This window comes from Nannobrachium achirus, assembly GCF_963921795.1.
Source record: "Nannobrachium achirus genome assembly, chromosome: 3".
Classification (NCBI taxonomy): domain Eukaryota; kingdom Metazoa; phylum Chordata; class Actinopteri; order Myctophiformes; family Myctophidae; genus Nannobrachium; species Nannobrachium achirus.
The window spans coordinates 17227634-17253447 of NC_137812.1; the positions used below are offsets into that span (position 1 = coordinate 17227634).

Here is a 25814-nt window from a genome sequence, read left to right on the forward strand (position 1 = left end):
TTGAAGTATTTTGTCAGGTACATACATGGGTAGCGTATCTTGTGTACCAGGCCCATTGCAAGATGTTGTACTCTGTCATCTACCTTGAGCCACCCCACGCTAGACTGGTGAATAGAGGTGAGGTGAGTCCGAGGAATCGAGGATTAAGGTTAAGCTGCAGCAGTTGTGTCACGCGCTTGCCTGTCATGCGGTTACTCTTGCCTGTCACACTGTAATGCTTGCCTGTAACGGCGCACACATGCACGCTCACGCACACACACACACACACACACACACACACACACACAATCCTAAAAATTCCAATCAGATATAAATTATTACACCAGAACCCATAAGTCTTTGAGAAGACTAAATATAACATTTATTTACGTTTCTTTTTAAACAACTTTAACATAAGATGTTTCGACAAGAGAATGTGGAGCGTTGATGGGTTCATAAAATGTTCAGCTAGAGGTCTTCCTGCTCTGGAGATATTTCTGTAAAAGAACAAACAAAAACAAGAATCAAATAGACCAAATTACTTCACTGGCACCAATGTATATGTTCATAAAACGTGCCCACAATGTCCATCAGAGGGCAGCAGCCTGCAGTTCTTAGAGGTTTTACATCTTAAAGGACCAAACCACTGACTGGTCCGACATGTTTAGACCATTATTATCATCAACAACAACTCATGATATAAATGATATACGTTCCTGCCAACCATTTCAAAGCATCCGTAGTTTGTTTGCCAGGAAGACAAAATAGTATATTCAATACGGTATTAAAATCAACTTAAACATTTCTATTTCCTTTTATTTATTTATTTTGTAAAAAAAGAAAGCATTATCACTGAGTAAAGCCCTTTGCACACAGGCGCGTTTAACCGCACGGATAAAACGGACAATATAATTTTTTGAAAAGAAAACAATGATTCTCTATGACCTCATGCACACCGGCTCCGAATTAGCCGTGCGACGAGTGGCTGCCGCCGTGCGTTTTTTTCTCGATCGAAACCAGTTCGATTCGTGCGTCTTGTCGCATGCGGTAAAAAACTCATCAATCCTTTTATGACTCCTTTTTGGATCCGCAGCGCCGATTCCGCACAGCCTTGCACACCAAATCCTATGCGTTTTATTCATGCCGCAAACGCAAAAACGCAACTGTCCTGTGTGCAAAGGGCTTTATAATGTGCAGATTTTTTATACAAGTACTGGCATGTTGTTATTAGCAAAACTCAAACATCCTTGATTTCTAAGTGGTGGCAACTATTACCATCAATAATCCCATTGACTTTCAATGGGGAAAACAGAAGAAAAAAAATTACAAACAGCAAAAAATGTTCTATGTACAGGTTCATTAAAATAAAATAATCCTAGCGTACCGAGTACTTTACACGCTGCTCATCTGGAGCATTTAGGGGTTCAGTGCCTTGCTAAATGACACTTCTACACACAGCCAGTAGGAGCCGGGTATCGAACCTGGAACCTTTAGATTTATCTACCTACAGTTAAGAGGCCTGAAAATTAAGGCACGGCCCTAACTGGGCAGGCCCGAAGCCGTACCCGGCCCTACTAGTTAGCATACATTTTAGGCCCTACCCGGCACGAAAGCGTCGGGTCGGGTATGATCGGGTCTATCACAGAGTAATAGTAATAAAATAATAAAAAATATATATTTTCTTTTTTCATTGAGCCCAAGGCCCTACCCGGCCCGACCAATTAGCATACATTTTAGGCCCTACCCTACCCTAAATGTCGGTCGGGTTCGGGTATGGTCGGGTTATGTTAATTTGAGAACTCTACCTACAGTACCTTATCTACAGAGGCATAATTTCAGAACGAAATAGGGGGTGGAAAAAAAAGTTACCATAGCCCCATTCATAAAATAGCATAAATAGTGGATCTACTAACCCATTCGAATGATATCAACGCACTGAATGTGAATTTGTCACGTCTTTTCAGACCATTGAATGGTGCAGTAGCTGAGATACTGAGCTACCGGACGGGTTAATCATGACCTACCGACGCCGTATGAATGAACTATAGTTATTAACCATGGAGGAGGCGTGCCGTGTCTCAGGCGAACTTGAGCCACGTGAGACACCGCCAGTGTGCATGTTGCTCCTTTACCTGCAGGTTGGTGTTGTGTTCCAGGCTCTTGCAGTGACTCCGCTCTGACTCCTGTTCTACACTGAAGAAGCTGTTGCACACTTGACAGAAGAAGCCTGGTTTGGGAACCAGGAACTCCATACCTGCAGGGGCACAAAAACACGCACGCACGCACGCACGCACACACACACAGCAGAATATCAACCTATGAATGACCATGTAAATGAGCCTACTCGTACAACTCTAGCTGAAGGCATGGAGAGAACCTCACCATCATCAGCACTGTTAGGGTCAAAGGGAGGAGGAGGGTTGTCAGCTTGTGTCTTCTGTTTCTTCTGCATAGGTTCTTCCTCCCTTCTCTTGTCATCAGACATCAGGCGCTTCACTAAATAGAGATATATATATATATATATATATATATATAAATATATATATATATATATATATAAATATATATATATATATATATAGAGAGAGAGAGAGAGAGAGAGAGAGAACTTTATTATCCCATGGGGGAGAATCAGTCACCCACAGCAGTTAAGGTTACAAAGTTACAGGTAAAAGTATGAAAAAAAAGGAGAAAAAAAAGTACTATTGTGTACAGTGAAAAAACAAAGCAAAAAAACAAAGCAGAAACATAGATTAAGATTTGGCAGAAAAAAGCAAATTGTTCTGTTTTTCCTTATCCGGCCATTTGTCTTCTGCATTTCTGCACCAGCTTGTGAGCTCATAGCATGCTAACGGTTGATTGCGGGTGCGGTGAGATGGATGTTCTTGTGATCTTATTTGTTCATTGACATGTATGCAGACTATGCACGATGGACACGCTGTGAGTAAATTAAAAGTAAAATAAATACACTGCATGGCAGTGTTTTGCCACTGCCATGCAGTGGCAAAACACTGTATTCCGCCAAACTTACTATATTCTTCCTGCAAATTTCCGTACCGGCGGCTCGGCCCGGGAATGGTGTGTTATTACTTTTCTTGCCGATACGCGTTACCATGGCGATGTAAATCTGTCTGTCTGTCTGTCTGTCTGTCTGTCTGTCTGTCTGTCTGTCTGTCTGTAACAGCGTTTCTCCTCAGTGGCTGGAGCAATTGATCTGAAATCGCATCACCATTAGCATATGAACACACCTGACACAACTGTGAAGCCCGTTTGTCACTTTCACAAATCGTATGCTGTATATTAGCATTTTTATGGTGTATCTATTATCTATTCTGCATCTAGCATGAGGCACATCTATTCTGCATCTAGCTTGAGGCAAAATGTTTAACCAGCTCTGTGTGTGTGTGTGTGTGTGTGTGTGTGTGTGTGTGTGTGTGTGTGTGTGCAGGCAGGCGGGTGTGTGCGCAGGCGGGTGGGTGGGTGGGCAGGCGGGGGGGGGGGGGGGGGGGGGGGTAGCCATTAAACGAAACGGGGATTTCTTACATTGATGCTCCTACATATTATCATGCAAGCACCAGTTAAAGTTACTTTCCATCCCTCATATACTGTATGCACAGTGCACATCCCATAACCCACACACTGCACATCATTTTGGAGCTCATGTCTTTGAACGGGTAAGAGCTAGTTTATTCAAACATAGCAACAACAACAACACATTCATCCTACCAGAGACAGAGGCAGCTGTCTCCTCCTCCTCATCCTCCTCCATCTGCTCTACGTTCTCCGTCTCCTTCACCTCAGCCTGGCTGTGGCTCCCACTCAGTTCTTTACCAGCAGCTTCAGACCTGTGGAGCTCTTCAGACTCTGCTAAAGATTCTTCTTTTCTCCTCTCTTCCAGCTGTCGTAAACTAACAACATGCCTCTTGGCCATTAGGTGGCAATTTATAGAGGCACCTTTTGGTAAAAAGCTTTGACAGAGTTTACAGTGAAGAACGGCCTTGCCGTCGCTGGAAACATCCTCGATATGTTGATCTCGGCATATGTAGATCATTGCGTCATGTTCCGCAGCATTTATGTTGTACTTCTTTCCGAGGTTAGCCTCGATCTCCAGATAAAGTTCCTGGAGATGATGTTCCTCGAGGTGGGCAGAGAACCTCGGTGCTTTCCCGGCAGTTCCGTCCTTCCCGATGCTACTCTTCATCTTGTTCCACAGTGAAGTGACATGTTGCTTTCCATTCAAGTGTTCGGGAATACCCTGTTTAGTGACTCGCTTAGGGAAGAAGAATTTACAGAGCTCACAGTAAGAGACAGTTAATGGATTGTTATCGACCACCACGATAGACTCTGCCCTGCAGATGTCCTCCAGGTTGTCTCTGTACTTGGCGAGGTACAGGCTCCTCAACGACTGACTCTGAATCAGCCGCACATTATGCTTCTTCGACATGAAGTGTAGGTAAAACTTTGCTGTTTCCACTCTGATGTCACAGAGTTTACAGTGGTAGCCTACGACCATGCCATTACTAGAAAATTTCTCAGGATAGTCAGGATCTTTAAGACTGGAGTCCTCCTCTTCAGCAATGAGCACTGTGTGGCTTTCTTTGCCATTGTCAGGTGACTCCTAGGAACATAAAATGCATGTCAGGCTGAGAAACAGTTCAAATTAACACTCATTTTGTGCCGATCCCAAACTAGTTCGGCTTTTTTCTGCCTTTTTATCGGCCGGGGTGCCGATCCTGAACTAGTTCGGCTTTTTATATAAAATTAATTAAACACCCGAAGGCCTTACCGAAGCACCGGGCAAAATTTTCGAGCAGTCCGTCGGCCGCAATTTGTTTACATCGGCCCGCGAGAGCGTCGCGCTGCCGATCTTTGCCATTGAATCCAATGCATTCTCAGATCTTTGAAGTTCATTTTCTCTGTTCTATGCCTTTCTATGAGGGGCGCAAGGTTTAATCACGGCTAAATCACCGAAAATATGGCTTCTAACATGAGTGGTAGCCAATAGCTAACTTCAAGCTAATTTCATCCTGGTCCTGTTCATGACACAAAGGAAAGTGTTCACGCACGTCATGGCTGTGCACGGCTTGTGCATATACAGCGTATGTCTATGGTGGCTGATCTGGCCATTGGGGGCCATCTAGTGGAGATTTCGGGCACTGTATGAGTTAAACCAAATCCACAGGAGCAGCTGACCTGTATGACAGTATATACTAGAAAAGAGACTTGTTAAGTGTGTACAACCTTGTGTAGCGGTTGGCGATAGTATTATTATTTTTAGCTTTAGCATTTTTGTGTATGAGCTTTAGCAATTTTAGCTTTAACATTAGCATTTTTTTTAGCATTAGCTTTAGCATGTTTAACATTAGCATTAACATTTATAGCATTAACATTAGAGCATGAAGACCGAGATTCGAGGCGGTAGCATGCTGTGAACTGGAGTTATGGCAGTTTAAAGCCAAGCCAATAGGAAGACAGATGGGGCTGGGCTTCAATAGTTACAGCTCGTCCCTATTGGCCGTCTAAGTCCAGTAACCGAGTTTCAAGACAGTATTATGCTGCGAACTGGAGTTATGGCTGTTTTAAGCCTAGCCAATAGGAAGACAGAGGGGGTGGGGCTTCAACAGTTACAGCTCGTCCCCATTGGTCGTCTAATTCCAGACACCAAGTCTCGAGACGTTACCATGCTGTGAACAGGAGTTATGGTTGTTAAATGCCCGGCCAAAAGGAAGACAGAGTGGGCGGGGCTTCAACAATTACAGCTGGTCCCAATTGGCCGTCTAAGTCTATACACCGAGTTTCGAGACGGTACCATGCTGCAAACTTGAGTTATGGCTGTTTAAAGCCTGACCATTAGGAAGCCAGAGGGGGCGGGGCTTCAACAATTACAGTTAGTCCCCATTGGCCGTCTAAGTCTATACACCGAGTTTCGAGACGGTACCATGCTGCGAACTTGAGTTATGGCTGTTTAAAGCCTGACCATTAGGAAGCCAGAGGGGGCGGGGCTTCAACAATTACAGTTAGTCCCCATTGGCCATCTAAGTCTATACACCGAGTTTCAAGATGGTACCATGCTGCAAACTTGAGTTATCGCTTTTTAAAGCCCGGCCAATAGGAAGACAGGGGGCGGGGCTTCAAGAATTACAGCTCATGGCTATTGGCCATCTTAGTCCATACACCAAGTTTCGAGACAGTACCATGCAGTGAACTGGAGTTATAAATGTTTAAAGCCCAGCCAATAGGAAGACAGAGGGGGCTGGGCTTCAACAATTACAGCTCTTCCCTATTGGCTATCTAAGTCCAGTAACCAAGGTTCGAGACGGTACAATGCTGCAAAATGGAGTTATGGATGTTTAAAGCCCAGCCAATAGGTTAAGCCAGAGGAGGTGGGGGTTCAACAGTGATTGTTGACTGAGCTGAAAATGCAACTGTCCTGCATGACACACACACAACCCTCCGCAATAGCTCTCGCCTCTCGGAAAGGCGAAACAAGGTGCGCTCTGTCTATGACCAGTCTCAAAGTAATGGTGAAAAATAAGCAAAATATAGCATCAGACACAGTTCGGGCCAAGGACCCAGCAAGATCGGGTCCATTTTCCCCGGCTCCATTTTAGGGTCGGATCCAATTTAATTCGGCTAATTAATTACAGCTCATGGCTATTGGCCATCTTAGTCCATACACCAAGTTTCGAGACAGTACCATGCAGTGAACTGGAGTTATAAATGTTTAAAGCCCAGCCAATAGGAAGACAGAGGGGGCTGGGCTTCAACAATTACAGCTCTTCCCTATTGGCTATCTAAGTCCAGTAACCAAGGTTCGAGACGGTACAATGCTGCAAAATGGAGTTATGGATGTTTAAAGCCCAGCCAATAGGTTAAGCCAGAGGAGGTGGGGGTTCAACAGTTACAGCTCATGCCCCTTTGCCATCTAATTCCAGACACCAAGTTTCGAGACAGTACCATGCTGCGAACAGGAGTTGTGTATGTTTAGAGCCTGGCCAATAGGAAGAAAAAAGGGGTGGGGCTTCAACAATTACAGCTTGTCCCCATTGGCCATCTAAGTCTATACACCGAGTTTCGAAGTGGTACCATGCTGTGAACTTTAGTTATGGCTGTTTAAAACCTGACCAATAGGAAGCCAGAGGGGGCGGGGCTTCAAGAATTACAGCTCATCCCTATTCATGGGTTGCATTTGTAGTCCTACACCAGCCATTTTGAGGACCAACACAGGTGTTTTGATTAACTTAGAACATTGGTTCTATGCCAATCAGACAAATTGAACACCTGTGTTGGTCCTCAATATGGCCGGTTTAGGACTACAAATGCAACCCATGAATTGCGTTCTTAGTCCATACACCAAGTTTCGAGACAGTACTATGCTGCGAACTGGAGTTATAAATAGGAAGACTGAGGGGGCGGGGCTTCAACAGTTACAGCTCGTCCCTATTGGCCGTTTAAAGTCCAAAGTCGTGTGAGCGTTTTAAAGTTTAAATCACGTTCCTATGCAAAAGTATGCCAGAGTAATGTGGCGCCGTGTTTTTTTCCTGTTTTCCCCCATTGAAAGTATTTATTAACTAAATTGTGCACAAAAAGTAAGGAAACTTGACTTTGATCCATTATATCTCCTCTTTAATAATACCAATTGGCATAGTGTTTTACATAATTTTTTCTCGTTGATTAGTCACCTTTACAATGAAATACAGCTCGTAACCATTGGGCATTCGTGGAATGAGCAGCACAGCCAAACGTGTGGGTAGGGCCTTCCCAATATTTGCCAAAATTCGGTCCATTACATCTCCCCTTTAATTATGCCAAATGGCAGTGTTTGATATCATCTTTATCGTTGATTTATCACCTTTAGGACGAGGTACAATTTGTAAGCATCTGGCATTCATAGAATGAGCAACACAGTCAAACATGAGGGTACCGCACCTAAGAAAATGTCAACACGTGCATTGATAGAACGCAGTGCCCGGTATAACAAATGTTGTAAACCGCAAATGATTAGTATATTCTCCGCTTGGAAAACCCGACAGACACAAGGCAGCAGAGTGCAGAGGCGTCAATGGCAAGGTATGGCAGTTGCCATACCTTGGCTACGCGGGAAACTTCTTAAAATAAATTCATCATGCCTGTTGCTAAGGATTGGAAACATGATGTGTTTTGCATGCGTGCCTTTACGCGTGCAAGACACCAGACATGTTGCCATACCTTTGCTGAACTGAAACAGAGTTTCGTCACCGAGGCGAGCAGGAGGAGGAATGTGATATGAGCTGTAGACTGTGGAGTCGTGAACTCTGACCGGTGTTTATTGTGGATGTCACAGTGATTGTTGACTGAGCTGAAAATGCAACTGTCCTGCATGACACACACACAACCCTCCGCAATAGCTCTCGCCTCTCGGAAAGGCGAAACAAGGTGCGCTCTGTCTATGACCAGTCTCAAAGTAATGGTGAAAAATAAGCAAAATATAGCATCAGACACAGTTCGGGCCAAGGACCCAGCAAGATCGGGTCCATTTTCCCCGGCTCCATTTTAGGGTCGGATCCAATTTAATTCGGCTAATTAATTACAGCTCATGGCTATTGGCCATCTTAGTCCATACACCAAGTTTCGAGACAGTACCATGCAGTGAACTGGAGTTATAAATGTTTAAAGCCCAGCCAATAGGAAGACAGAGGGGGCTGGGCTTCAACAATTACAGCTCTTCCCTATTGGCTATCTAAGTCCAGTAACCAAGGTTCGAGACGGTACAATGCTGCAAAATGGAGTTATGGATGTTTAAAGCCCAGCCAATAGGTTAAGCCAGAGGAGGTGGGGGTTCAACAGTTACAGCTCATGCCCCTTTGCCATCTAATTCCAGACACCAAGTTTCGAGACAGTACCATGCTGCGAACAGGAGTTGTGTATGTTTAGAGCCTGGCCAATAGGAAGAAAAAAGGGGTGGGGCTTCAACAATTACAGCTTGTCCCCATTGGCCATCTAAGTCTATACACCGAGTTTCGAAGTGGTACCATGCTGTGAACTTTAGTTATGGCTGTTTAAAACCTGACCAATAGGAAGCCAGAGGGGGCGGGGCTTCAAGAATTACAGCTCATCCCTATTCATGGGTTGCATTTGTAGTCCTACACCAGCCATTTTGAGGACCAACACAGGTGTTTTGATTAACTTAGAACATTGGTTCTATGCCAATCAGACAAATTGAACACCTGTGTTGGTCCTCAATATGGCCGGTTTAGGACTACAAATGCAACCCATGAATTGCGTTCTTAGTCCATACACCAAGTTTCGAGACAGTACTATGCTGCGAACTGGAGTTATAAATAGGAAGACTGAGGGGGCGGGGCTTCAACAGTTACAGCTCGTCCCTATTGGCCGTTTAAAGTCCAAAGTCGTGTGAGCGTTTTAAAGTTTAAATCACGTTCCTATGCAAAAGTATGCCAGAGTAATGTGGCGCCGTGTTTTTTTCCTGTTTTCCCCCATTGAAAGTATTTATTAACTAAATTGTGCACAAAAAGTAAGGAAACTTGACTTTGATCCATTATATCTCCTCTTTAATAATACCAATTGGCATAGTGTTTTACATAATTCTTTCTCGTTGATTAGTCACCTTTACAATGAAATACAGCTCGTAACCATTGGGCATTCGTGGAATGAGCAGCACAGCCAAACGTGTGGGTAGGGCCTTCCCAATATTTGCCAAAATTCGGTCCATTACATCTCCCCTTTAATTATGCCAAATGGCAGTGTTTGATATCATCTTTATCGTTGATTTATCACCTTTAGGACGAGGTACAATTTGTAAGCATCTGGCATTCATAGAATGAGCAACACAGTCAAACATGAGGGTACCGCCCCTAAGAAAATGTCAACACGTGCATTGATAGAACGCAGTGCCCGGTATAACAAATGTTGTAAACCGCAAATGATTAGTATATTCTCCGCTTGGAAAACCCGACAGACACAAGGCAGCAGAGTGCAGAGGCGTCAATGGCAAGGTATGGCAGTTGCCATACCTTGGCTACGCGGGAAACTTCTTAAAATAAATTCATCATGCCTGTTGCTAAGGATTGGAAACATGATGTGTTTTGCATGCGTGCCTTTACGCGTGCAAGACACCAGACATGTTGCCATACCTTTGCTGAACTGAAACAGAGTTTCGTCACCGAGGCGAGCAGGAGGAGGAATGTGATATGAGCTGTAGACTGTGGAGTCGTGAACTCTGACCGGTGTTTATTGTGGATGTCACAGTGATTGTTGACTGAGCTGAAAATGCAACTGTCCTGCATGACACACACACAACCCTCCGCAATAGCTCTCGCCTCTCGGAAAGGCGAAACAAGGTGCGCTCTGTCTATGACCAGTCTCAAAGTAATGGTGAAAAATAAGCAAAATATAGCATCAGACACAGTTCGGGCCAAGGACCCAGCAAGATCGGGTCCATTTTCCCCGGCTCCATTTTAGGGTCGGATCCAATTTAATTCGGCTCCGGTTCCAATTTAATTCAACTCCGGTTCGGACCGGATCCAATCACTCTCTGTGCCATTTCGGTTCAGGGCTCGTAAATCAGTTTTTTTCTCTGGGCCATTCGTTTCGGTCCAAATCAGCTTCAGTTCGGTTTCAGCTCGGCTCCCATTTTTTGGACCCGTGGCTACCCTCTACTACAGTCAAACAGCACTGCTTCATCAGTTACTCAAATCAACTGAATTGAATACTTATGCTTATTGCTCGGCTTGTTTGAATGCTTGTTCTGATTGGTGAATCACTGAAATAAGCGGTTTCTGGATAACAAACTGCTCTGCTTGATAACAGACCGCTGCCTAATCGAAGGCTCAGAACACCTGCTGCGCTGAGGCTGCACTTTGTGAGTCTTGTGCCGTATCCAACATGTCAGCCATGTAAACAAACATACAGCGACATTTTCAACTAAACTTTGCTAGCTCTCAAGAATTTTTTTGAAAACATTTGAAGCGAGAAATATCAACCTGTTGGGCTTCTATCACTCGATAACGACCGCTGAGCGAGATGTTATCCCTTACTTATGAATGCCTCCTCATTGACCTCATATCACTTCTTTAGAGAAAAACACATTATTTGATAACTTTTCATCGTGCCCCTAAGATTATGTCTGCTCCTAGATCTTTCAATTTAGAGAAAGAGTCCAATATATCACAATATATATCGTATCGCAAATATATTGCAATATTATTATCATATCGCATTGTGAGATTCCTGCCAATACCCATCCCTACTTTAGCCTAGTAAACCAGACTCCTGCTACATTCTAGTCTGGTTTACGAGGCTATCCCTACTTGATAGTATAAGTGAAACAGCTTGTTATAAATATTACCACGTGAAATGAGAAGATGGTGGCAAGTAATGCCTAATTTATATGTAATATGACGGTGTGGCACAACGAAGAATGGGTGCAACAGTTAATCCAACACAATGATTATTCGTAAGCGTAATCGATCTCTAAGAAAATAATCGATAGTTGCAGCCCTATGCCATAATATTGCAGGCCCACATGCTCACAACGTGTTAGATCAGTGAACATGCAAAGATAATGTCCTCTCTTCTGATTTAGTAACATCATTACGGTTAATACACTTAATGGTTGTCACAGTAAAAGAACAATATTTCCTGACAATTGGAAATACTCCAGTAGAGTAAAAGTACCTCAGAACTGTGCTCAAGTTCAGTACTTGCTGGTGGTGGTTTGTGAGTGACAGAGTCATCATCAGGTGTAGCAGAGCGCTCCCTGGTGGTTGGGACGTCATCTTGACCCAGGGAGTGTTGTTCCCTCCTGCAGCAGTGAGGAGCAGTGTTCATTTTGAATGCAACATTTTCATTTAGTTTGTACTTTTAGTCATAGTCTTTTGACAAAGAATTTCAATTGATGAATAGTCGACTAAAACTAAAACATTTCAGATGACAAAAATCTAAGATTTTAGTCACCTAAATCTACAGTTGATGTTGGTGGACCTTGATAGTGTCATAATGGCCCTTGGCTGCAGCTTGCCAATCTACAAGCTCACAATGTGTTGTGAGCTTGTTGGTCTACACTAGTCCCTCCCTAACATTTTAGTCAACCGCCAACCGCTCCTGCGTCTAGCTTTTTGATGTCTGTATGTAAAAGGTTGAAAAAAAGACATTGCTTCTAATGGTGAAATTCCTGCTAAGATATGTATACCAGTAAGACTCCCTAATCGGGAGATAAGCGTCCGTTGGTCGCTTATCTCCACAAATAGGCCAAAAGTTTGTTTTACCAATTATCAAGACATACGGGCAGTTGACAGTTTGCCATGGTTACTCATTGAAGTTGAATCTCCATATATGGAGATAACCTACGCATCACACTAAGTCTGACCTCACCAGCCCATATTTGGGCATGAGCAACTTATGTATCCATATATGGAGATATGATGACATCACACAGTCCTCAGCCGATGATGTGGCGTGATGTCATACAATACACAAACGAGCCCTACAGTATAAAGGGGCAATTCTTGCCAGGAAAGAAGCATTTCTTCGACTCAGACCTTATCGCCAGGGTTGGCTTATAGCAGCTGTCGGTAGATAATGCCGGTCTTATATAAGGGTCATTTGTGTACGGTGTGATTTGCCATGGTTACTCATTGAAGTTGAATCTCCATATATGGAGATAACCTACGCATCACACTAAGTCTGACCTCACCAGCCCATATTTGGGCATGAGCAACTTATGTCTCCATATATGGAGATATGATGACATCACACAGTCCTCAGCCGATGATGTGGCGTGATGTCATACAATACACAAACGAGCCCAGATATGAGCAGGGCAAAGGTGTGACGTGTGACGTGTGGCGTGACGGACGTGACGGACGGCCGGTGGAGGTTTTGATACTAAACTGCGACCTTACGGTCGCAATAAACTCAGTACAAAAAGAAAGGAAACATATTAATAATATCTCCCCTTTAATAATACCAAATTGTATTGTGTTTTATATAATATTTATTGTTGATTCGTTACCTTTCGTTTTGGGCTTCCCTGACACTGAGCTTAACATTAACAAAGTGTAAAAATGGCGAATATGTGTTGTTTTTTTCTTTCCTTATTACTGTGGGAGAGTGCAATCATTCAATGCTCCAAGCAACAAAGGTGAACAACACCAAAAGAACAGTATTGCAGGCCTGCCATAGCCTGACACTTTTGACATTTCGTTTCACTCCATTATTCAACAAAAATTTAAAGGGGTGTGGCTAGCGATTCAGGGTCTGGAACTAGGCTAGGCCTGCCAGGCATTTTGACCATTTTTGGAGGGGCGTTACCCACATGTTTGGCTGTGTAGCTCATACCACGAATGCCTGATGCTTACAAGCTGTACCTCGCTGTAAAGGTGACAAATCAACGATAACAATGATATCAAACACAATACCATTTGGCATAATTAAAGGGGAAATATAATGGACCAAATGTAGGCACATTTTGGGTTGGCGCTACCCACACATTTGGCTGTGTAGCTCATGCCTCGAATGCCCAATGCTTACAAGCTGTACCTCGTTGTAAAGGTGACGAATCAACGATAAAAATGATATAAAACACATTAAAAAAATTGGTATTATTAAAGGGGAGATATAATTAATTATTAATGTTTCCTTTCTTTTTGTGCTGAGTTTAGTTTGTCATGCAATGAGTGGTCCAGTAGCGCCCTCTGTTGGTAGTCTATAAATATGAGGCGGAACATGACGCACTCTCTGCTGATGGTAAGTCATGTTCTGCTAAAGTACATTAAAGCTAATGTGAGACTTATTCTAAGATACACATCCATGTAATAGCGGTACATGAGTTAAAGTCAAACAGACCTTGGTGCGTTGGGTTTCCCCTCTGGGTCCAGCAGTAGTAAATGTAAATGCCGCTTCCCCGTCAGGTGGGCTTTTATAGCGGCAGCACCTTTTGGTAAAAAACATTGACATAGTTTACAGCGCAAACGGCTGGAAACCTCCTCCACCTGTTCATCTGGGCTGGTGTGGATGGTTGGGTGTTTTACACTCTCGACATTATCAATCCAGTCCTGAAGAAAAACAAAGTGGAGAGAGAGACAACTGGCAAGTTATCATCAACATATCAAGTGTGGTTGGCACACTAGTTCGGAATCGGCAATTAGCAATATCAATTGGGTTCAATGACGTAGTATGAGAGTAGCTGTGTTCACTTTATGGTCACTTTTAATCGAGTTAAAACAAGATTAGAAATTAACCAGATTAAAATTATCCATGTATACACCTAAATAACCCTGATCAAGGCCTACTGATTTAAATTCTAAACGGGTGCAGAGGGGTGGTCTACACCCTTTCACAACCTGATCAAACACCGGATCGGATTGATCTCACCACAAACACCTGATCCAAAACCTTCAATTGGGTTTATTTTAATCAGATTGGAAGAAAGGTGTCCATTTAAACACAGCTAGTGAGAAGAATGTCAATGACAAAGTGGACAACAACATATCTGACAACTGCAGATGAAAACACATAACAAATTGAAAGGGGAAGACCAACGTTGATGACATCACACCGTTGTACTTTACAATACAAACCCCAAAATCAATCCTCCAGTTCTAGGCAACACAGAAGAGGGGGAACTTTTTATTTTATTTCCACACAACTCCTCTAAGGTATATTAATGACATAGTTCAATATTGAAAATGGGTGGTCTTCCCCTTTTAATTTAAAGCGTGCAGGTATTAGTCTGGGGCCTTAGGGGGGTGCCATGTCAAATAGTTCCGACCTCCCATTATTCCGACCCGACCACCTAAACCTAACCTTAACCTCAGTAAAACTAACGCTAGTGAATGCTAACCTGGTGAAATGATAACCTGCCGACGCTGGTGAATAAATGAATGGACGTGTCTGAGCGGTACTCTTTTGAAATCGGCCCCATGCTATGTCACAGGGGGCTCATTTCCTATTGAGCCCTCAAGAAGGGGGCGGTACTTTTTGGGAGGCTATATTCTATTGAGACATATATGAGGATCTATATATACCGTATATATATACCGTATATATATATATATATATATATATATATATATATATATATATGAGGTGGAACCATGAGGTGAAGTGGTACTAGAATTGGAACGATACAGAGGAGATTGACTCTACATGGTTCCCATCGTGGTTTTCTAATATTCTCTTTATTGTTCCAATTTTACCCCAAAGACAGTGCCCGGTTGCCAACTACATTTTGGTATTGCATCTGAAACGGATTGGAATTAGAGACAGTACCATGCTGCGAACTGGAGTTATAAATGTTTAAAGCCCAGCCAATAGGAAGACAGAGGGGGCTGGGCTTCAACAGTTACAGCTCGTCCCTATTGGCCGTCTAAGTCCAGTAACTAAGTTCCTATGCAAAAGTATGCCAGAGTAATGCGGCACCATTTTTTCCTGTTTAAGTAAGGAGACTTGACTTCGATCCATTATATCTTCTCTAAAGTTAATAATACCAATTGGCATAGTGTTTTATATAATTTAATCGTTGATTAGTCACCTTTACAATGAAATACAGCACTTAACTATCGGGCATTCGTGGAATGAGCAGCACAGCCAAACGTTTGGGTAGCGCCTTCCCAATATTTGCCAAAATTTGGTCCATTACATCTCCCCTTTAATTATGCCAAATGGCATTGTGTTTGATATCATCTTTATCGTTGATCACAACGTGTTGGATCCGTGCTCATTGTGAACTTGCAAAAATACAAAAATGATGAAGATACTGTCCCCTCTTCTGATTTAGTAACATCATTACACGGATAATACACTTAATGGTTGTCACAGTTAAAGTACAATATTTCCTGACAATTGGAAATACTCCAGTAAAGTAAAAGTACCTCAGAACTGTGCTCAAGTTCAGTACTTGATGGTGGTGGTTTGTGACTGGCAGAGTCATCATCAGGTGTAGCAGAGCGCTCCCTGGTGGTTGGGATGTCATCTTGACCCAGGGAGTGTTGTTCCCTCCTGCAGCAGTGAGGAGCAGTGTTCATTTTGAATGCAACATTTTCATTTCGTTTGTACTTTTAGTCATAGTCTTTTGACAAAGAATTTAGATTATATTTAGTCGACTAAAACATTTCAGATGACAAAAATCTAAGATTTTAGTCACCTAAAGCTACAGTTGATGGAGGTGGACCTTGAAGGCTTTAGAAGATGCAAATAACGGAGTGGGTGTTCTAAAACTTTAGCGATTTAACAGTTAGGACAATTTTAAGATTTGTTTTATAAAACAAGTTACATGGTATAACTTTAAAGTCAAACAAGACCTTGGTGCGTTGGGTTTCCTCTCTGGGTCCAGCTGTAGTAAATGTTTAGCATGCCGCTTCCCTGCCAGGTGGGCATGCCGCTTCCCCGTCAGGTGGGCTTTTATAGCGGCAGCACCTTTTGGTAAAAAACATTTACATAGTTTACAGCGCAAACCGCTGGAAACCTCCTCCACATGTTCATCTTGGCTGGTGTGGATCGTTGCGCCGGGTTCTGCATTTCTCTTCTCCTTCTTACTGAGGCTGGAAACCTCCTCCACACGCTCATCTTGGCTGGTGTAGATGGTTGCATGGTGTTCTGCTTTTCTCTTGTCCTTCTTACTGAGGCTCTTTATTAACAACTTCAGCCTTCTTCTCCACTTCACCTGGTGATCCTTTGATTTGAAGTGGACGTTCACCTCTGTATCATTCATAGTTTCCACTCTGACTTGGCAGAGTTTACAGTGGTAGCCTATGACCTTGCCATTACTGTACAATATCTCTGGATAGTAAGGATCCTTCTTACCGAGGCTGGAAACCTCCTCCACACGTTCATCTTGGCTGGTGTAGATGGTTGCGTGGGGTTCTGCATTTCTCTTGTCCTTCTTACTGAGGCTCTTTATTAACGACTTCATCCTTCTTATCCACTTCACCTGGTGATCCTTTGATTTGAAGTGGACGTTCACCTCTGTATCATTCATAGTTTCCACTCTGACGTGGCAGAGTTTACAGTGGTAGCCTATGACCTTGCCATTACTGTACAATATCTCTGGATAGTCAGGATCTTTAGGAATGGAGTCCTCCTCTTTAGCAGTGGGCGCTGTGGGGATGTCTTTGTCTTTGTCAGGTGACTCCTAGGAACAGAAAACAAGAACACGTCAAGCTGGGCAACAGTTCAAATGAAACCAAATCCATCAGAGCAGCTGACCCCTATGACAGTAATAATAAGAAGAAATAATTAATAACTAGAAAAGAAAAGGAAATTTTAAGTCCGCCTGCAGCTCGCTTATAGCCTGGCAAGCCAACCTCATACTGTGCATTCACTCACTCATTCCTTCCCACAATATGAGTCTGGACTTTGGGCTATAGGCAGCTTGAAAAGTGGGCGGGAGTACTTGCCTTGACAGACAGACTCCTCTAACTCTGTCTGTCATCACAGTAAAGCCATTCTAGCCATACATATAACTCCTGTAGAGGGATTTTATTTGGAGGAAGTTTTCTCTCAACGTCTTCATCCTCTACAGGAGTTATAATTTATGGTCTGCAGCCAGTCGGAAGAACGGCAAACAAACACGTCTTTTCGGCAGATGAACTCCGCTATTGATTCCAACTCTGAAATAACTTCACTTATTGTTTGTTTTATCGTTTCAGCATTAACTGTTACAGTTAACGCTGTAACAGTTAATGGCAGCCATGTTGTTTTGAAAATGCTGCAGCAAGCGGTAGCATGTATTCTACATCACCATCTACACATGGACCAATCAGGGGAAGCTTTTCACTTGTTGTGCGGACAGCAGTTGAAACGCAGTCACTGATTGGGGCTCGCCAATCTCGTCCACTCCAGAGGAGTTAACTGTTACCATGGTTACCAGGTAAACAGATGCTTGCTGCGGCCGCTGGTAGCGAAACAACTACATATCCCACAAATCGATGCAACTCGGCCGCATCACGATTGATCCATGAATGGATTGTATTTGCCACCACTATTTAATAATGCCTGCAACAAACGAAACACTGACCGGTGGGGGCTGATTGTTGCTATCGTTTCCTCCTCCTCCTCCCTGGTTGTCGTTGTGTCCTCCCCCTCCCCCAGAGAAGAAGACGGGCTCCTCCCCCAGCGCCGCCATCAGGGACAGGTACTCCTTTTCCAGGCGGGCCTTGTCCTGGGCCGACTGGGGAGGCTCCTCAACTCCACCACCCCCTCCTCCACCTCCACCCGTCATGTGAGCTGAAAACGAACTGGAGACCACGACAACAATTTGTTACAGTCAAGAGTTTTCTAATTGTGCCCGAACCCGACCCTATACCGACATTTTCTATATAATATAAGTATTCCTAAAACTGTGTACCATGTAGGATAATGTTTCCGATGCAGGAATACATGATTCTACATAATGAAATGTTTCATTATGTTTTTTGTTTTTTTTTTCACACCGGGAGCCTTTATTTGGTGCATTATTTTAGACTGCACTTTGTGCTGACTTGTGGTTAATAAATGCAGTCTTTTTGGGGGGCGGGGATTATTGTGCAGGCCTGAGCAAAATGTCTAAAGAAACACATTTTTATTATTATTATTACTCTTTTTTACAGAACACATTTTAATTCTCATTCTTCGATTTTGGAGTATTAAAAGGTGAATGCTGGTCTTTAACATAATAAATGTCAAGGCTTCTGCAGGACAATGATTGCATCCTCACTTGTCGTGTAGGTCTCTGTAGGACTCAGTGTGTTTTACACTCTCGACATGATCAATCCAGTCCTGAAGAAAAACAAAGGGGAGAGAGAGAGAGAGAGAGAGAGAGAGAGAGAGAGAGAGAGAGAGAGAGAGAGAGAGAGAGAGAACTGGCAAGTTATCATCAACATATCAAGGAGCAGGTTATAATATATCACATAACTCTAATTAAGATAATGCACATATTTAAAGATAGGAAGCATACAGTATTTAAAGTAGTGTTTTGTGGCTACTCTATGTTACATGACTTAGGTTAACCCAATGACTTAGGTGATGTAAGCATGATAGCAAAAATAGATAACATTAGTCTTTCATTTCAAGGAGGACAGAGAGCTATGTATGAAAAACTACCTGTCACGTCTCAACAAGATTACAATACACCACTGGGGTGTAACGGATAGTGCTGACAAAACAGCCACAGAAGTTACACCAATACCAATACCAGAGTGTCCAACGAGCGTAGTAAGTCGTTGGATAGGCTTATTGTCGGTATCAGCCAGAGTGCAGAAGTCTATCCCATTTTCAGCGCTAGACCCCTGGGTTGCTGAGGTGGAGCGTCACACCTACCATTAGGCCTGGGGCCAATTCTGATATCTTCACAAATTGGTACCACCCAAGGTGACCGTACATTTTTTACATTTTTGACTTCCTACATGTCTCTAGTTTACATTTTGGTATGATAACCCTTTCTGCGACCCAGCTTAATTGATGTTATCACCCGCTAGAGTCGGTCTCCCATCGACTTTCTATACAGGAGGAAAATACCCAGAAAAATATTTTTTTTCTGGGTATTTAAGGAGGATCTGAGGGGTCTAACTAGGGGTTTGTCATGATGCTGAATCCATTGCAGGCATTTGTTTTGCACAAAAAACATTCCGTGGGCTAGAAATGGCCTCAGAAAACAATACACGAATGGGTGAGTATTCATGTTAGTCGGAGGCCTTAGGGTTTTTTTTCTCGTGCTAATCAGTCTAAAAGTGCAAAATTTTGCACAGATGTAGCTCAGGGCATGCACTAATGATTTAGCTAGGGCGCCCGAGTCGGCGACTTTCGGGGTCACCACAGCACCCACAAAACTCTGAAAAGTGATGACTCATCACTTTTCATCACTAAAGTCGATGGGAGCCCAACTTGATTTGGCCGCTGTGGCGACCCCGAATGTCGCAGACTCGGGCGCCCTAGCTAAATCATTAGAGCATGCCCTGAGCTACATCTGTGCAAAATGTTGCACTTTTAGACTGATTAGCACGAGAAAAAAAACCCTAAGACCTCCGACTAACATGAATACTCACCCATACGTGTATTGTTTTCTGAGGCCATTTCTAGCCCACGGAATGTTTTTTGTGCAAAACAAATGCCTGCAATGGATTCAGCATCATGGCAAACCCCTAGTTAGACCCCTCAGATCCTCCTTAAATACCCAGAAAAAAAATCTTTTCTGGGTATTTTCCTCCTGTATAGAAAGTCGATGGGAGACCGACTCTTGCGGGTGATAACATCAATTAAGCTGGGTCGCAGAAAGGGTTATCATACCAAAATGTAAACTAGAGACATGTAGGAAGTCAAAAATGTAAAAAATGTACGGTCACCTTGGGTGGTACCAATTTGTGAAGATATCAGAATTGGCCCCAGGCCTACATCAGCTCCCAGTACTTACCACATGACTTGCCTCAAAAGCTGTGCTACCACGGGTGCATTTTTATGTTAAAGTTGGCTTTTCTGGCCATTTAAACAGTCCACTTGATATCGTACATTTTGGCCTAGCTTTTCCCCTCACCGGGCACTTGTTTGGTAAATTAATAGTACAGTGCAGTATCAAACATTCAAAACCAATAGGAACTGGTACTAGCCAGTGGCAGCAATATCAGTTGAGTTCAATGATGTAGTATGAGAGTAGCTGTGTTTACAACACACACTTTACAATAAGGTACAAATTCAATATGGTTTGTGTTAACTAACTAGGAACTAACATAGTCCTAACTACTGATAGATTAGTTAGTTAGTTAATTAGTTATAGTAATAGCTATTCCAACATTAATTGACGATTTTCATGATGAATTCATGATCTATTAGTTCATCAGGAATAAAGCGTTAGTTAAGCATTAACTACATGTATGAATTTGTACCTTATTGTAAAGTGTTACCGACACTTTTAATCAAGTTAAAACAAGATTAGAAATAAATCAGATTAAAATTATCCATATATACACCTAAATAAACCTGATCAAGACCAACCAATTTAAATTCTAATCAGGTGCAGAGCAGAGGGGTGGTCTACACCTTTTCACAACCTGATCAACACTGGATCGGATTGATCTCAATACAAACACTTGATCCAAAACCTTCAATCGGGTTTATTTTAATCAGATTGGAAGAAAGGTGTCCATGATGTAAACACAGCTAGTGAGAAGAATGTCAATGACAAAGTGGACAACAACATATCTGACAACTGCAGAGGAAAAACATAACAAATTGAAGACTTAAATTCAAAGCGTGCAGGTATTAGTCTGGGGCCTTAGGGGGGTGCCATGTCATAGTTCCGACATTATTTCAACCTGACCACCTAACCTTAACCCTAACCTCAGTAAAACTAACACTGGTGAATGTTAACCTGGTGAAATGCTAACCTGCCGATGGCACTGCATCTTTAAGAAGACCCATAGACAATGAGACGACGACATGTAGGCACTAGGCACTCACCTTAGGAGACTCTGCTGAGTAATCACATATCATGGAGGGAGTGGGTAACCTCTTGGTGTCGTCACGTGGTTTAGAGACAGAGGACCATGGAGCAGGACGACTGGATGATGAGGAGTAGTCTCTCTGTGTTTCAGATGAAGGGCTACGTTTGGGACTGTCCCTTCTGTAGTCTGGGTCTGAACGACGAGATCTGGGAGGCAGGGGACATTCTGCTGTAGGTGACCGTTTGCTCTTGTGAAATGTGCTGCTTGACTTGCAGTAATCCAGGTCTCCATGCTTATTTGGCACAGGGGGCTGCGGACAGAACTGCCACCTTTCAGGCGTGACGTCCATTTCTTGTTTAGGAAGTGAGGACACTGGTGGTCTTTTTTCTTTTTTTCTTTCAGCAGCTGAGAGGCTTTCACACAATAGCGGCTCTCGTATGAAAGCCTCTCTGCTGCTGCTGACAATAGTGGGTAGACTTGAATGACCGTAGTCAATAGTGGTTCGACTTGAATGACCGTAGTCAATGCACATACTGGACACTTCCGGGGATCGCCGACGTCCCGAGCTTCCATGGGAACAGGAAGGAGGAGGCGTTTCACGGACGGTGCGTGTGGCGCTCTGAGAATATGAAGAGAAGGAAGCTGCAATTTTCTGGTAATTTGATTTCCTGCTCAACATGTCCTGAATGATGTATGGTAGTTTATCGGGTGTTATCTGATCTTCAGGGTACTGACTAAGAACCTCGAGATCCTGGCTGGAGAGCCCAAAGCTAGCTAAGATACTCCCTGCCCTTTCTCTGACACCCTGTCCATCCACACCTCCACTATGAGAGCCCCTTGTCTGAGGGGAAGGTGGTTCATGCTGCATACCCATTGCAGAGTGGCTGCTCTGGGGCTGTTGGGTCAGAGTGGAGTTAGAACTGGAGAACATTTGGTCAGGGTGTTGGTAGTTTGACCAATCCAGCACCACACGCTCTAACACCACACGCTTGTGGCCCGGTTGGCTCTCAGAGAGAGGCTGCAGGGATGAGATAAAGCCCCCAGATCCTGACCCATTCATACGGTCCAAATATATGTCTGTGTCCATGTTCATGGACTCCATGTCGGTGTCCCTGGAGTCCTTGATAGGAGGAGACTGGAAGTGACTGTGCTGCTGCTGCTGTTGTTGATGTGCTTGCTCTTGGTGATTAAAAGGACGAGGCCTGTTGGAGAAAGGTTGTGGCGGCTCCTCCTGCTGGCTGTGGTGGTGATACATTGTGCTGGAATGATACTGTGATGTCCTGCAGTTTGTTGTAATGTTCAACCCCACCCCTGGCACCCACCTGCTGAATACTAAGATTCAGAATAGTGAGGTGAGGAGGGTGAGCTGCACCTCAGCTTCATTCTGGACCAACTGCGCAGAGCTGCCACTGCAAATCTGGAAGATGGAAAACAGAGATATATTAAATGTCATAAAGCGTCTCCTTTTCAGTTTGAGATCAAGTCCTTCACTAAAAATTGTCACAGTCTTACTGTGTGTGTGTGTGTGTGTGTGTGTGTGTGTGTGTGTGTGTGTGCCTGTGAACACATTTCATAACAAATCAAATCAAATGATCTCATATGTAATTAGCGAGTGCATCTCTCCACTCCGTCATGTCTCCTTTCCGACATGTCTCCATTCCGACACTAACCCTATCTCTAACCCTAAACCTTAGGCCCATGGGAGTGTCGCCACTCCGACAATAAGAAGCCAATTTCGGAGTGGCGACATGTCGGAATGGAGAGAGCCTCCCGTAATGAGCCTATGCTATATTCGAGCAGCCAATCCTTCCTCCATCTTCCAGACCATTTTCACTGACCTATTCCCTTTCATTACTACCATCATCAACACATGTAACTAACATCAAGTCTGCTGCACCCATCACTCCATCTGTCTTCATGAGACAGTCTGTCACCCTCAAAAGACCAACCCTTGAACCAGTGGTCCTATCTCTGGTCCATAACGCGCTAAGGCGAGTGGCGAAAATGAGAAGCTTCTGGGAACCCAGATTAATAGCGTGCTAGCGCTATGGACCAGGGATAGGTGCCTATAGGTGGTCCCCAGCTAAATGATGTTGAACCGGCGGTCTAAGCAGGTAACCAATGAATCTGTTCGCCCTAATCTCTTCCATCTTCCGTCCATTCTACGTTTTTTTCTTTATTTTTTTCACCCTCACTTTAGTTAAATGGTCTTCACTGTTCTATTACAGAGGAATAATCAAAAACATATTTCAGAACATTCTGGTCAAGGTAAAGAAAAAAAGAAAAACAAAGGAAAAATTGGGTTATTTCTTTCTTTTTTACATTGGGTACCAAGATAAGCAAAAAAGATAAGAAACAAGATATGCAAATACAGTACCAACACAAGTAGCAATAAATACAAAAACACAGAATGCACCTTTTCAGTAAAATCCACTTCTTATTAGTGCAAAAGACCCGAATACATTATTAAATAGAATGTTCTTTTGATAAAATATATAACAGCTATGTAGCCTATCTATGTACATGATCTACAAACTGCACTAATAAAGGCAACTGTCTGCTTATTTATTCACCACAGACATGAGCTGTGATTCCTCAACATCTCTAGTAGGCTATTGAATAGTGACACGATGGACCAGAGCTAGCTATTGAACAACAAACATAGATATAAGTACGTTTACCTTTAATCTCGTATTGTTGTGGAACTCATTGGAGGTTAACTCTCTAATGTTTACAACATGTTTACACCTACTTTGGTTCTAGTATCGACTGCTCCACGCAGGTATCTGCTTTTAGACGTAAAGCGTAGCGCAGGCTGACTAATCAACAGCAGAGCAGTGTGTGTGTGTGTGTGTGTGTGTGTGTGTGTGTGTGTGAGAGAGAGAGAGGGGGAAAAAAACTAAAAAGGTTAGCAAGTACCTTAAACACTTTTGTATAGAAAAAGTTAAATTGTAGAAACAACTTAAACACAAGTAAATATCATGTGGGTAAACTTTACCCCTTGACTTGGATCAACTCAACTTACCCCTAACCTGGGGCAAAGTTGAGCCACATGATGACCACTTTGTTTTAATAAGTCATATGTTTTATGGCCCTTTGTCAGATGCTAACTCATCATTTCAAATGATAGAAGACATCCTGAAATATGTTGTTTTGATTTGATCTCATTTGTCTTGCTTCCAGGGCAAACACAAGTGGTTCATCTTACCCCGTTCTCCTGGAATGGAAATTAACTTTAAACATCTGACACACATGCACGTGCACTCACACAAACACACAGGTTTTCGTGAGTGGCAGAATTGCACTTTAACCATATTTTATACTTAATCTGCTATATCTTGAAAAATCATGAACATGTTTAACTCGAATCTTTTGCTTCTGATGATCCCTGGCACAAATTATTTTCACATGGGGATCAACAGCCTAATAAATACCATTTTGGGTGTACTGTAAATATTGACTTTCTAAACGAAATATAGTGTGATGGATTGTATTGTACATGTGCGAAACAAAATAAAAAATGAAAAGAAATGAATTTGGTGTCCTGAAAAGTTTGAGAAAACACTGCTCTATTTTTACTTCACAGCTTACTGTACATGTGGGACGGTCATTCAAATATTGCAAGATAGGGCTGTCACAATTATTACATAATCGTCTAATCGTGATTATTTGACATTATCGCAATTATTTTGTCATAATCGTGAATGTTGAAAAATTTCAGAAATAGTGGAAATAGCAGATCTACAAGCTCACATGCGACGCGTTGTGAGCTTGTAGATCGGCTATTTCCATTATCAATGTTATTTTTTAAGTAGTAAGTTGTCAAATATGTCAGTAATGTATTTGTATATTTAGGTTATGTGTCATATCTACCAAATGCAACTTCAAAGCCTAAAAGCCAAACAGAAATGTAATTATCAACTACAAATACACAATTAAATCGTTAATCGCCAATGATTTGAGTGACAATTAATCGTCATGTAAAATGTCATATCGTGACAGCCCTATAGGGCCAGATATTATTGCCATGTCGGGCCAGTGGCCTACCATGGTTTGTTAGCCTTCCCCTTTCATGTGCAGTGTCAGAGTAGTACTTGGAGGCCATCCATGATGTTTGGGGTTGATACTTTTATCCCCAAAGACTCTAGATACGTCTATTTGCAAGGGCAGTCCGGTTATCCATGACGTGATAAAAAATGGGAAACAAATGCAATCTTATTTTGGGCATAGCTCACTATCTTTTTTGCTTCTTATAACTGAAAATACAAAATATTGGATTTCACAATTATGTAAACTAGACCTTACCCGTTTGAAGATATGTGCTCCAATATATGTGCAGAGTGTGGGTTATGGAGAAAGTAACTGTAACTGGTGCGTGCGTGAGAATATGTGGGGGCATCATAATGTAAGGAGCAGCCCATG

General features: G+C 42.9%; 1 protein-coding gene across 2 annotated transcripts; it reads right to left on the reverse strand.

The window, feature by feature from the left end:
- Positions 1-411: 411 nt before the first annotated feature.
- On the reverse strand, positions 412-24162 carry LOC308280990 (uncharacterized protein). 2 transcript variants are annotated; one of them, XM_080721032.1, is made up of 10 exons: positions 24074-24162; positions 21409-22809; positions 18674-18735; positions 17996-18215; positions 16281-17110; positions 15852-15978; positions 3706-4597; positions 2362-2475; positions 2112-2233; positions 412-476 (listed from the first exon to the last, which is right to left on the reverse strand). In XM_080721032.1, the coding sequence occupies exons 2-10, from the start codon at positions 22645-22647 to the stop codon at positions 444-446; spliced, it is 3639 nt and encodes a 1212-aa protein (XP_080577158.1). In that variant the 5' UTR covers positions 22648-22809; positions 24074-24162; the 3' UTR covers positions 412-443. The 2 variants fall into 2 exon arrangements, with proteins under 2 accessions (XP_080577158.1, XP_080577157.1); XM_080721031.1 differs by lacking the exon at positions 412-476 and having other exon boundaries at positions 1868-2233.
- Positions 24163-25814: the final 1652 nt, after the last annotated feature.